The sequence below is a fragment of the Falco peregrinus genome, chromosome 2 (assembly GCF_023634155.1).
Source record: "Falco peregrinus isolate bFalPer1 chromosome 2, bFalPer1.pri, whole genome shotgun sequence".
NCBI lineage: Eukaryota > Metazoa > Chordata > Aves > Falconiformes > Falconidae > Falco > Falco peregrinus.
Window position 1 is genome coordinate 87,502,444 of NC_073722.1, and position 13,313 is coordinate 87,515,756.

General features: G+C 47.9%; 4 protein-coding genes across 5 annotated transcripts in view; 3 read left to right on the forward strand and 1 right to left on the reverse strand.

The window, feature by feature from the left end:
• The first annotated feature begins 9 nt into the window (after window positions 1–9).
• Window positions 10–7,288, forward strand: UFD1 (ubiquitin recognition factor in ER associated degradation 1). Of its 2 annotated transcripts, XM_055794336.1 has the most exons (13): window positions 10–162; window positions 521–627; window positions 1,056–1,120; window positions 1,358–1,390; window positions 2,640–2,761; window positions 3,101–3,231; window positions 3,623–3,695; window positions 4,417–4,485; window positions 5,013–5,078; window positions 5,362–5,409; window positions 5,783–5,871; window positions 6,684–6,765; window positions 7,163–7,288. In XM_055794336.1, the coding sequence occupies exons 1-13, from the start codon at window positions 160–162 to the stop codon at window positions 7,235–7,237; spliced, it is 963 nt and encodes a 320-aa protein (XP_055650311.1). In that variant the 5' UTR covers window positions 10–159; the 3' UTR covers window positions 7,238–7,288. The 2 variants fall into 2 exon arrangements, with proteins under 2 accessions (XP_055650311.1, XP_055650312.1); XM_055794337.1 differs by lacking the exon at window positions 1,056–1,120 and having other exon boundaries at window positions 521–653.
• Window positions 7,289–8,079: 791 nt separating this feature from the next.
• C2H22orf39 (chromosome 2 C22orf39 homolog) lies at window positions 8,080–9,105 on the forward strand. The gene is made up of 3 exons (XM_055794338.1): window positions 8,080–8,190; window positions 8,271–8,438; window positions 8,930–9,105. The coding sequence occupies exons 1-3, from the start codon at window positions 8,167–8,169 to the stop codon at window positions 9,053–9,055; spliced, it is 318 nt and encodes a 105-aa protein (XP_055650313.1). The 5' UTR covers window positions 8,080–8,166; the 3' UTR covers window positions 9,056–9,105.
• Window positions 9,106–10,210: 1,105 nt separating this feature from the next.
• On the reverse strand, window positions 10,211–12,606 carry MRPL40 (mitochondrial ribosomal protein L40). The gene is made up of 4 exons (XM_013295752.3): window positions 12,545–12,606; window positions 11,953–12,036; window positions 10,849–11,004; window positions 10,211–10,520 (listed from the first exon to the last, which is right to left on the reverse strand). The coding sequence occupies exons 1-4, from the start codon at window positions 12,604–12,606 to the stop codon at window positions 10,211–10,213; spliced, it is 612 nt and encodes a 203-aa protein (XP_013151206.2).
• A 442-nt stretch (window positions 12,607–13,048) lies between these two features.
• The window catches only part of LOC101918788 (protein HIRA), a 38,175-nt gene continuing 37,910 nt past the window's right edge, over window positions 13,049–13,313 (forward strand). Inside the window, exon 1 of the mRNA XM_055794334.1 lies at window positions 13,049–13,234. Within this exon, the coding sequence (XP_055650309.1) occupies window positions 13,198–13,234 (37 nt within the window). The 5' untranslated portion in view covers window positions 13,049–13,197. The remainder of the gene's footprint in view (window positions 13,235–13,313) is intronic.

Genomic DNA, 13,313 nt, shown 5'->3' on the forward strand with positions numbered 1-13,313 from the left:
GCACGCCGGGAGGGCAGAGCGGCGGGGGCGGGCCGTGGGGTGGGGCCGGCGGCGGCGGGCAGAGCCCCGTCAGGCGAGAGAGCGGCGCGGCCTGGTCCCGCCCCGCTGAGGCTTGTGGGGAGCCCGAGCGCGGCCGCTCCGCGCCGCAGCGCCGCCGCCATGGTGAGGCCCGCGGGAAGTGCCGAGTCACGGCGGGTGGGCGGTTGGTTCGCGCTCCGCCAGGGCCTGTGCGGAAGCCGGCAGTGGTGCGGAGCGCCGGGCTGAGGGCGGGGGTCGGCGTCGCCCCGCGGGGCGCGGGCCGGGGCCGTGCCCGGCCGCCCCCTCCGCGGCGCCTGGGGGCGCGCTGCCGCCGTGTCTCGCCGCCTGGCGCTCGGAGCGGCCGTGAGGGGAGCGGGGCGGCGCGGCCTGGCGGGTAGCGGCCGGCGGCTCTCGGCGGGGCTGCCCTGCCTCGGTTCGGCAGGCCGCGACGAGCCGGGGGGGGCCGCTAACGCCGCCTCCTCGCCTGTGCTTCCCCCTACAGTTCTCCTTCAACATGTTCGACCACCCCATCCCGCGGGTCTTCCAGAACCGCTTCTCAACCCAGTACCGCTGCTTCTCCGTGTCCATGCTTGCCGGGCCGAATGACAGGTCAGATGTGGAGAAAGGCGGGAAGAGTATGTGCATGTTTTATTTTAACTAATAACCTGTTGGAAGAGTGTTTAGGAACAATTCCGAGCCGTGCAGCTTGTGGCCAGACCCGCAGGAGCCGCGGTGCCGGCTGCGGCTGGGCCCGGGTGGGCCGAAGGGAGGAGGAGGCCGCGGCCCTCGTTGCCTTCTTGTGTAATTAAACAGCTGACGGAGTGAGTCCAGCTTTATGAGCATTGGAACACAGTCTTCTCTCTTACAGCCCCCTGTTAAAATCGTAGGTCAATAATAAGCCGTGGGAATTTATGATTAAACACTTCCCCCCACCACCATCCCTTTATTTTTGTACCTCACTCAGCTTGAACAAAGAGAATTGATCGACCAACTTCGTTTTCAGGCTGTCAGACTAATGCTATGTTGTTTTAAATTAGCATCGATTTCAGAGCACTTGTAAGCCCCCCAAAAGTTACCTTCAGGAAACGTCCTCTAGTGCTAGGTATTGTAAAACCTTGTCTTCCCTTTTATCCAGATTAAATTCTGGAATATCCGTGCTAGCAGGTGTATTTGTCAGGACCGGTTCTACTGAAATCTCTCACTCGAAAATGAATTTGTAGATTTTACAGTCTCCTTTTTTACGAGAAGAATTTAGAGAGAGGAATGATAAAATTGTATGTTATGGACTCTTTGTATACACATACTTTTCCTAATCTTACATTTTTCCTCATTTCTGCAGTAATTATGCCACCATCGGCTTTGGATCAACTCAGTAAGTGAATATTTTATTCTGGAATAATAACATTAGAAATAATAAGCAAAGGCGTAAGGAAATACTGCATTATTTATCTATTAAAATCTGAATTAAATAGAGAATATGAGACTCATTAGTTCAAAAAATGTATTTTGTTTGTCAGAATTAATGGGATGTGCCTGTCTTCAAACATAGACATCTGAAGTGTTCAGCTGCCTGAGGCATGAATCAATATTTAATAACTTAATAGTGTATTCAGTATAATGGTTACAGTTAATGTTATAGTTGAATAGAAATAACTAGAGTCCGAAATAAATTCACTGAGTATTTATTAAGGCAGGAAAGCAAAAACAGCACTGGGCAGGCGGGGGGTTGCAGCTCCATCCAGGCTCACAAATTCTGACAAGTAACACAGCCCTTTTATCCTCAGCTTCAAGGCTGGTTTAAGCAAGCAGTTATGCTCTCAGTCCCATAGCAAGAAGCTGTATATTACAAAACTAATCTATTTTTACACTAAGGTCTAAACAAAGACAAAAGTTGTCATAGTAACATGACATTATGGTTTAACATTTGCCTTGAGAAGGTACATCTTGCAACCTCATGGTTAACAGTTAACTCTTTTCTTGCCAGACAAAACGTTCTCAAATCTGTTGCAGCAAGATCATTCCTTTTGTTAAAACCCAATTTGATCAGCAAATTACCCTTAGTTACTTATGACAGTTAATCTAGTAAATTATTGTTCTGGATGCTGTTGTCTGGAGAAAAATCTGTTTTAAAGACAAAGTAAGTTATATTTAACTTAAAATGGGGAAAGAGATAACTGAATCAATAGTGTAGATTGGTTTTATTGGCCTTTTTAACTAAGTCCTCCCCCTCCCCAGCTCTGAGTTTTAGCCTTAATAAAATTTATTTGAGAAATTCTTTCAGTCAGGATTTAATTTTAAAATAAACAGGGCCTGTTAAAATTCATTAGGTAGGAGAGCACAAGGACATAACAATAATAGATTCCTCTGCTAATATGTGCTGCCAGCTCATCTCTGAGCTTGAGAAAATGTTGGAGAGGCATTTAAAGCTCTTAAGTGCAATGGCAATACAGTATTTTTGTATCTGCATGCTCTCCTGGATTTATGGTTTTGAGCAATTGGAAAAATGTGAGGGGAATCCTCTCCTATAGTTGGGCCCATTCTCTTGCTAACGTTGAGGCTCTGAAAGCTTCGGAAGTCTGTTAGTGGCTTTTAACAAATCTTTTTTTCTCCTTTCCCACCAGGCCGACTTAATATTACTTACCCGATGCTGTTTAAGCTGACCAATAAAAATTCAGACCGAATGACACACTGTGGAGTGCTTGAATTTGTGGCCGATGAGGGCATATGTTACCTTCCACACTGGGTGAGTTGTCTCATGCTGAACTGCCAAAACCTGAAGAGTAGGATTAGTGGGCTGCCAGTTTAATATTGAAGAGGCAGAATGTTTCCTGAAAGCATGTGTCTTTTCTAGTCATGTTCCTACATAAGCTTTCAGTCACAGCTCAGGTTTCCCTCAGTGAGAGTTTTAACTAAGCAAGCCAAGCAGACTGCTTTTTAAGATGCAGCTGACTTCTTCCTGAAATTAAACCATTGTAAACTGGAGCATTTCAAGGAAGATGGTGGCCCCAGCAAAAATAGGTATATGCAAGGAAAACATCACTCATGTTGATAGTTCTCTGGATTTTTGTTTTTGTTCTTGCAGATGATGCAGAACTTGCTGCTGGAAGAGGGGGGCCTGGTGCAAGTGGAAAGCGTTAATCTTCAAGTTGCTACTTACTCAAAATTTCAGCCACAGAGTCCAGATTTTCTTGACATCACCAATCCCAAAGCTGTGTATCCTTCCTATTCAGTTATGGAGTAGGGGACAAAAGTTTTCTCCCAAACTGGAATGATGAAGCAGAACTAACTTTTCAGGTGTGGCTCATGCTCTTCCAGTATTAGGTAACTTCTGAAAACAGAAAGGATGGAGAGCATATGTACAGAGATGTTGCCAGCTGCTGGCAGAAAGAGTAGGCTGGAGTGAATGAATCTTGGCTTTGAGTCCAATGAGTTTGGGTGTCCCTTAGAAGATCTTGTACACCCTAATATTTACTAAAAGGCTGTCTACAGTACTCCTGACTTTTAAACCACGTTTCGGATACCAAGGATCAGTTTTATAACATAGTAACTTTAAATCTTTGATGTTGCATTGAAAACAAATGTTTCATCTTAACATACTGCAAAGATTAGAAAATGCCCTGAGAAACTTCGCTTGTCTGACTACTGGGGATGTTATTGCCATCAACTACAATGAAAAGGTACAGTATACAAGTACACCAGTCTGTGCAAGTTTTGTTTGGATGTCATCAATTTAAGGAAAAAAATTCTACCCATGTGAAAAAAAGTACACTATATTTCAGTAGATGTGACTGCATAAGTACTTTGACTACATCTTGTGAATAGGTTATATAGATGAGTGGGTTTGGCAGCACATGTGCACATTTAATCACTCTGTGTTGTAGACTAAGCTCGGTTGTTGGATGTTGGTGCTAAAACAATCAATGCAGAGCTGTCTGGTGTTGTTGACATGCAATCCCAGATGTTAGATTTCACAATTGGTTTTATATTGGAGGAAAAAAGGGGTCAGTGAAGTTTTCTGAGTGGCTGTTTAGACTTCTTTTTGATTCGTGAGACAATAAATTTTCATGCTGTTGATGATGTTTTTACAAGTCGAGGGACAGAGTTCATCCTAAATTCAGAATTTGTTTTCAAAACTGCAGGTTGAGGCACAGTGAGAGTGCAGCAAGGCACAGTAAAAGGTAGTTACTCTAGCTCCAGCATATAGTAATCTTCTGAGTTAAAAAATCTTTGTGCCGTGGTTCTGTAGAGACCCTGCAGTATTCAGTGCCCAACCTGAAAGAACACTTATTTCAATTTTCTTGAAGCTGTCTGAATGAAAGGAAGGGTTTAGATACAATTTTCTTGGGTATAAGTTGAGCTCTTTCATGTGCAATCTTAAAATATTCTTTACTGTTTCAGATCTATGAGCTTCGGGTAATGGAGACCAAACCGGATAAGGCTGTGTCTATCATCGAATGCGATATGAATGTAAGTTAAAGCAGATGTGGAAGGTTTGCTTTTACTGTGTCCTTCCCGAAAGGGGAGGAGGGCATCTCATTCAGTGATAGCGCTGTACCCTGCGCACCTCTAATGCTGCAGGAGAGGTAAAATCGGATGAGATAGGGAAGACGACTCGTCTGAGGGTACCCCGTCTACCTTTGGCGACCACCTCTGTGGTCTCAAGCTGCATCATCAGGTGACTGTAGTGCCTAGGAGTTTAGTGTTTAGCTTCAATGTGGTTTATAATCTGAGTTTTATTTAATAGCCTTGTCTTGATTCAAACTCTGGTGACATTGTGGGGTGCTGGTTTATTGCTCTGTTTCAATGACATGCTAAAACTCATTCCTGAAAGGCTTAGTCTTTTTTAGTTTTGAGTTAAAATGTTTCAACACGCAAACCAGTTCTTTCTAGATCAAAATGGAGTGATTGGGGAGTTTTGAGGAATACTATTGCAAAGCTTATGATTAAAAGAAAAATAGCAGTCATGCTTATTTTCATGGTTCTTGTGTAAATAGGTGGATTTTGATGCTCCTTTGGGATACAAGGAACCAGAAAGAAGTGCACAACATGAAGAGACCGCGGTATGTTAAACTTCTGTTTTTCAGCAGCGTATTCCATAGAAGTCAGCCTTTCTTGTGACGGAGCAGTGAGCGCCAACACAAATTTTTTCCCTGAAACAATTTCTTAAGGCTGAACTTTACTTACCAGATGCTTTTGCTCGTGTTACTTAGGAAGTGGTTGTTTACCAACTCTTGATTTTGGAAAGGGATTGTTCTGAAGTTTTGTTTGATCAGAAATATGTGGAACTGTTTTCACATATTCTGCATATCAGAACGTGAGCTAACTTGTTTTTTCCCTTCGCAGGATGTTGAAGCAGACCATAGTGGATATGTGAGTGACATAGGATTTCGTGTAAGTCCCCTGTTCCTGCTGGTTTCTGAATGTTGTGAAATGGTAAGGTAAAGTTGTCCCAAACAACCACACCGCACTAGTACCTGTTTTTAGAGGTGCTCATCATTTAACTGGCAAGTATCTGTGTACGTTTTGTGGTGCTTACAGCCAGTAACAGTACTATTTGCTGTCCTTAAAAGGGCAGTCTATAAATGGGGAACTGAAACACACTCCTACCCGCAGGGTTCATCAGCTTATATGTACCAAAAAGAAACATGCTGAATCAAATAATTAAATAAAAATGATAATAAGATTTCACAGACAATAGTACCCCTGTGCAGTGTGCTTTCAAATACAAGACACAGTTAAATTAAAACTTGTTACGTATACACAGGCATTCTCTGGTTCTGGGAACAGATTGGATGGCAAGAAGAAAGGTGTTGAGCCTAGTCCATCGCCAATTAAACCAGGAGACATTCGAAGGTATGTCTGTTTCATTCAGTTGTCAGTGAGTGAAGGGTCAATGTTTGAGTGGCCTTTGGTTGGTTGGGGGTTTTCTTCTGCTCCTGCAATATAAACAGCTAATTTTGTTAAAAATTTGCATTTAGAAAAAAAATAATGATCTAGACTGACTGTGATGTCCCTGACTACTTGAGGTGGAGATCCTAAGTTAATGTTGCCTAAACTCAATCTTAACTCTGGTTCTATAGAACACATGTAGGGAAAGGCAGCAGGTCTAGACTGGGCTGGTGAGCTGGATCAGGTGATGCACAGAACCCTGCCAACTTTCTAAAGTGATATTTGGTGTAGGGTGAAGCCTTCTTTGAGTTGGGTGGGTAACCAAAGCCAAGCCATGTGTGGGTTTGTTGGCAGTTTGGTTTTGTTGTTGGGTTTTTGGTGGGTTTTTTATTGGAAGGAAATTTAGAAAGTTTATAGACTTAGTGGAAATGTGCAGGGATGTGATTCATGTGGTGGTCTGTCATTTACACCTGTCATAATACAAATTGAACCCATGTGGAAAAAGCACGTCCATGACCCTGTGGAAACCACAGGCTACGTGGAAAGGTGACCACAACCAATCTTCTACAGCAGCTCCAGTATTTGATTATTTACTTCATGCAATGTATGCCTGCCTTCAGAAAATAATTCAGTGGTTTATCTATAGAATTATTTGGTAATGAAAATTTGCAGCCAGTGTTGGCACAATACTGATGGACGTAGAATAGGTCTCACTGTGTTCACTTGGATGGTAGGTATAAATGTTCTTTCATGATATTTTTGTGCTTCTTTTCCAGAGGAATACCCAACTATGACTTCAAGATTGGTAGAATCACATTCATTAGAAACTCACGTCCGCTAGTTAAGAAGGTTGAAGAGGTAAAAGTGGGATCCTTCCCAATTTTGCACAGAATTAGAACATCGGAACTACTGTCCCACTTTGTGGTTCCTCTCCATATTTGATTTTTCAGAGCAGGCTTCTGTTAAAAAGTGGTTTGAGTTAGGTGAAAGCAAACTCCAATTCCCTTGCTTACTAACATTAACAGATTGACCTAAATATAAGTTTAGTAAGCCAGCACATACTTGTTTCAGTTAGCTGAAAGATCACTGAAATGCTCATGTTTTATTTTCAGGAAGAAAGTGGTTAATGTGTAGATTCAGGATGTGAAATGTCTACAGTCAGTTGCTGCCTTGATGGAATGTTCTTTCTAACAGTTGTTCAGCTTTCATCACACGCAAGCAGCAAGTAGAGGTAACACCCTTTTTTTTTTTCCAGGATGAATCTGGAAGCCGGTTTATTGCCTTTTCAGGAGAAGGCCAGTCCCTGCGCAAAAAGGGAAGAAAACCCTAAGCTGTGGTACCTTCAGTCAGCTAGGAGGAAAATAAAGTAACAATTGCAGCATATTGGATCTTAGTTATTGCAGTTGAGAGGAGAGGTTGTTCTGCAATGCAGGAGAACGCTTTCATTGGTCGAGGTTTCATGTTTAAAACTGGAGCTGTCAAACTTGTCTTAATTTTCAGTTGAAAATTAAGTTCTAGGAATTTTAAAGGAGTGTTTTGTATGTGTGTAAGAGGGGAAAGTAGATCCCAGATAAACCTGAGAAGCAAACCCAAGTTCTGCCTTAGTAAAAGGTCTGATTCTTAGACTACATCCTCCCCTCTTACATCCTGAGTGGTGGTGGTGGTCTCGTGCTGTGTTTGGCATTTTCCTCCCTCTCTGTGTTCTGCCACAGTTTCAGGTAAACTTTTTGGTGTGGTGCAGAGGAACGCTAGCACTCGGCTGTGCAGGGCTTCTCTGCAGGGAGCGTCTTCGATCTTCACTCAGGTGTTGGGGTTTAGGAATCGTTCTGAGTAATCCCCTGAACTTGCTTTTCATAGCCGTAATGAATAACATGCCTTTCGTACTAGCAGTGTAACAGCACGTGTAGGAGAGGCGACCCCGGGTTCTCTGCCGGGCGCTGCCGAGGGGGGACGGAACTGTGGTGTCCCGCGGTGTCGGGGGGCAACCGGTGCGGCTTCCCAGGTGCCGGCGTGGCGTTCCCGGGCTGCCGCCCCTCTGCTCGGCCCAGTAAAGGTGCCTCGGTAACTCCCGTGCGGCTCCGGTGTGGTCATTGCGGAAAGAACCCGGGGCGGTGAGGGCAGCCGGAGCGGTCACATGGCGCCCGGGGGCGGGGCGGCGAGGCAGGTGTTTGTGTCGCCCTTCGCCATTGGCCGGGCCGTGGCGCTCTCAGAGCGGCGCGGGGATTCGCTGCGGGGCGGCGGCCCTGCGGCGCGGGCAGCATGGCGGGCGGCGGGAGCTGGCGGGTGAGCGGGGTGTGGGGCGGCGGGGGCTGAGGGGCCGCCATGGCGGCGCGGCTCAGCCCGGCCTCTGTGTCCGCCCGCAGCCGCCGCGGCCGTGCGAGGACTACTGGTGGGAGTGGAAGCACTGCCGCGGGCTGCGCCACGCCTTCCACCACTACTACGCGCACGGGGAGCTGCCGGCCTGCGGCCGCTGGCGGGACGACTACGAGGCCTGCCGCGCCTGGGAGAGCGGCCGCGCCGCCGCCGCCCAGGTACCGGGCCTGCGGGGGGGCTGGGGGCCCTGCCGGGCCTGGGGCGGCCTTGCCGTCCCGCGGGGGCGCTCATGGTGTTCGGCTGCACCGGCTCCTGCGCGCCGTTGTGTCGGTACCCTGCGTGGCAGCAGGGGGTCCCTTCGTCGCGCCCAGCGCTGCGCCCACACAGGCAAAGAAGCGTCCGGGGGCTGCGGCAGGGCAGCCGCCCCAGTCCCGGGGCGCGGGAGGAGCGGAGCCCTTCAGCTGCCTTCAGCCTCCCGTTGCGGCTTCTGGCGGTTCCATTCAGCACGGAGGAGTCGGAGGCTGAACGCAAACGGGACACAGCTAACAGCCTGCATCCTGGCTCATTTAGAGATCGTTTGGCACTTGCCTTTAAGCATGCTAAAGCTTGTTTTCTCTCAGATAGTCACAGCAGGAAATAAGCTCTTGAAGACCGGACCATCTACCACTACCGTGGTAATTTATTTATTTTTCTCCCTCCTGTATTTCAGGAAGCTTTGTGCAACAGTGAAAGAGCTCGAGTTATGGAAAAACAGAAACACGCTCCAGTATGGAAGCTCAGGAAGAGCCCACCACCTGACTGGTATCTTCCACTTGACAAAGACAAACCAAATTAGAGAAATTGTTTTGCTCTTTGCTCAGTCATGTAATACACAATGCAAAATTATGCTGGTGTCCGGTTTTTTTCTTCCGTGTCATCTTGAAATTATACAGCCACAGCTCTTCCCTGCAGTAATTTAGTACTCATTCAAAAATACTGAGAATTTATTGAAACATCTGGTGTTTTTTAAAGGGAGAACTGAGGTGTTTGATTTGATTGTGATCTTTTACTACTGTCTTACACTTCAGGATTTCATCTCAGCAACTCAGCAGACAGCTTCCACGTTAGCGCATATGCTATCTAGCTCCTTTTGCTAGACAAGGACCTCTTCCCCTGCCAGCCGATGCTGTGCACTTTTGGAACAAGGTACCCACCTCAGGCCTGCCAGATGGGAAAATAAAAGCAAGCTGGGATTCCTCCCTGCCAGTTCAGAGCAATCACAACCACTGGCATTTAAAAGGCAGTTCCCAGATTCACGATTGTCATGGGTTAAGCTGCATGGGAAGCTGCAACCCTGCCCCTCTGTGGAACAGCTGTCAAACAGTGGGGTGTTGTCGATGGCAGTATTCGAAATTACTGCAAGAATAAAGGTTTTACATGAACAGAGAGAGATCCATTTTCTTTTAGGGCAAACCCTTAGAAACTTAGTTATAATAGTTACACGGCAATATATTAAATAAACCGAACAATTTTGGCTTTGTCAACAGCATGTTTTCCATTTGTTTTCCCTCTTAGATGCACAAGTACTTCACCGAAGTCTGAAAAGAAAGGCAGTCAGCTGCCGCCACCCTTATGGTACAGACTGAGGCAGTGACTGTGACACTTTCCTCCTAGCATAGGAATCTTCCAAGTTACGGTTTATGCAGAACAAAAAAAATGCTGCTGGGGAGCATAGGGAGGGATGAGAGATGTAAGCCCAGAAATACACTCTGTGAAATACTACTTCTTTGTCTTGTTCTAGCATGGCACGAGTGTAAGGTAGTGTTTTGGTGGGTGTCTTAACTAGCTAGAGAGCCATTTTAAAAAATCAAACAAACAGATACTTCATTATGTTTTTTACAGTCACACACCTACAGTATTTTAACCTGCAGAAGGAGCTGTTTATTCTTACTCCATTCTTTCCTTCTTCAGTCAGCTGAGTAGCTCATGCCAGATGAACACCGAACTCCCATCACTGCGTATATACTTTGGTGATATCAACACATTTTCCTTCAGGAGGATCATAACCAGGAAGCGGTGGGGTATAGTTAGGTCCATCTCTCTCAAAGGGGAAAAGCCCCTCATCTCGTCTGATTGCTGCCTGATACAGCTCTTCAGATTCAAGGCGCAGTTCCTTTAGTGCCTCTTGCTGAGCTTCTACAAGGGTCTGAATCGCTTTCTTTTCTGCCTTACCTTGTTTCTGCTTAAACAAACACCACTTCTTCATAAGCAAAACTCTTCTTTCAGTTTCCTCAAACGACAGAGCAGGAAGGCTTCGCACCCTGATAAAGATAATGGAGGAATAGCCTGCACCCCAAAGAGCAAATTTGAAAAACAAGAAAAAAAAACAAAACAACAAGAAACCCCGCAAATATGTTTCATTCATGCAGTGTCTGAGGTCTTCCAGTCATTCTGATGGGAAATTCATGTTACTGTTTTTTCACTGCTTCTAGCAGAAGCAAATAAAATTTGCCTTCCAAGTTTTTGTCCTGGTAGAAGCAGATAAGGTTTTGTGCCAAGGCTGGCACTATATCGCAGTTTTGCGGAGAAAGAAATTAGAAGTGTTTCTACCACGGATGCAAGCGTATGGTGAAAGACAGTCCTACTTACCTGTTGCTATCCGAGTACTTAAGTGGCGTTACAAAATCCTCAATTGGAATCATTTCTGGGGCAGCTTTTTCCAACTTTTTAATCTTCTTTTTCATACGATCTTTCTGTGCTTGCTCTCTCTTTACATCCACTTTCTTCTTCTTCTTTGGTTGTGCTCTACAAAGGAAATTACATGAACGAAAGAAGTTATTTTCTCATTTAATTCAACGCCAGCAGCATCCACTTTTCTAAAGATTGTTCCTTCCCATTGCTTAATTTGGTCCCTAATAGAAGTCCCAGCCATTAGCTTTATTCAAGTAATGTGATTTCCAGGAGACACTAGCATGTCACGAGGCATTTTCTGCAGGGAGAACTGTACCTGTCTGAGAAACTAACCTCCTGTTTTGTGCTGAACATCAGAATGACCTGAGCAAGTTCCACAAAAATTGAATTGGAATTGTTTTGCACTGGCTCAGAGTACAGCAGAGCAGCTAATCCGTTTATCTGCAAGTAGACCTGTTGTCTTGCATTAAAGAGGAGAGCAAGTGGTTTTACACATGCTTCTAAAATTCCCACATTTGGAACCAAAGTCAGGCTGCAGATGTTACTTTCCTGTCATCCTCCACACAGATCCAATATCCTCAAGATACTGGGGCATCTATACTAATCCTCACAGTGGACCTGTGGACAGCATTCCTGCCTGGCAGACTGAAAAACCTTTACGGTGTGAAGCAGTCTCTCCAATGGTACCTAATAGCTACTGGCATATTTTAAATCTAGCTGCATCAAAACAAACCATGGGTACCAAAAGGTAACATATACATAAATGCAGGCTGTCTAGTATAGCACTTCATATGGAATTACTTTCAGTTAAGCTAGGCTTTCATTTGCATCGTTGCTCCAAAGGGAGTTTTGGAGCAGAGCGTAAATCCGAACATCTCCAACCACATTCTGCGGCTGAGAAACCAAATACAACTACACACCAGCATAAAGTGCTACTTGTATAGGTTACCACAGGACTTAAAAGCAAACATCTACAGTTCAAAGTTAATTTGGACTTGGGAAAATTGGTGTTCCCCTAAGGATATAAACACTTGTACGTAACCCCATGGAAGTTGTGCTCACCTCACGGGGAGAGACGCCTGGAACGCCAGCAGCGAAGTCTGCCAGTGACTCCATCGGGATGGAGCCGTCTGGGGCAGCCACGAACTGAAGGAAAATGAACATAAAGCATGAGGAGAGACTGACTTATGCACAAGAGCTATTACTCATAAATTACAATGAATTTCCAGTTAGCGTTGGCTCCTTAATTCATGACAGTATACAGCGTTTACCCAGAGATGAGAACCTCAAACCCTTCAGTAAAGTAACAAAACCCGAATTTGGGCTGTTTGTTATGAATCCAGCAGGTACGGAGAGGTGAAGCAGATACATTTTGAAGATGTATGAATAGGTTAGCGTAATTTAATTCTTAAGCTCTGATAACAGCCTCTCTGAAGGGCTGATTTTGGAGAGGCAAAACCACCTCGTGACATTAGGAGGAGGCGCCGTTTCCCAGGTCTGGGCGGGTATCGCAGCGGCCCCGCCCGGCGGGGGCCGGGCCCGCACACCCCGCGTGCCGGGGGGGGCCCGGGAAGGGTGGCAGGCTCAGGGCGCCCCCAGCGAGGAGCGCTTCGCTGGGCTTCCTCCCCCCGGCGCCGGGCCGCCGCAGCCCTACCTGAGCCGGACGCCGCCGGGCGCTACCAAGGCCCCGCAGAGCCGCCGGGCCGCCGCCAACATGGTTCTCTCAGGCTGCCAGAGGTGCGCCCGCGCTCCCAGCCGGCTGCGCTCCGCGCCCCGCCTCCCCTGTTCCGGGCCACAGGCGTTCCGGCCGGTCTCCCCGCCGCCAGGCCTGAGGGAAGGCCCCGCCCCGCTCCGCCGGCTCCGCCCCGCCCCGCCGACATTGCCTCGCTCCGCCCGGCAGGGGGCGCCCGCCCGCACCCGCCCCGGGGGCGGGGCCGCGGCGCCTCGCGGGATCTCGCCCCCCGCCGGCCGAGGCGGGGGAACGCTGGGGCTCGGGGGCGGCTGTTTCCCGCCGGGCCGGTTAGGCGGTTGCCAGGCGCCGAGTTCCGGCGTTGCCGGGAGCCGCCGGGAGCCGAGCGGGGGATGCGGCCGGGCGGCGGGGGCTGCGGCACGGGCGGCGCCGAGGCATGGAGCGGCGCTGAGGCGGCTCCGGCCGGCGGAGGGGGTGGGCAGAGCGGCGTGCGGCGGGGGCCCATGGTGGCCGGCGGCCGCTGAGCTCCGCCGCTCGCTCGGCCGCGGAGACAGCCCGGGCGGAGCCGCCCTGGGGTCCCGAGGGCGGAGGCCGGCGGGGGCCCCGGGCGGGGAACAATGAAGCTCCTGAAGCCGACCTGGGTTAACCACAATGGTGAGGGGCGGCCGGCCGCGCCACCGGGCAGCAGGTGCCGCGGGCCGGGCGGGCAGGTGCGGCGGGGCGGGGGGCGGCA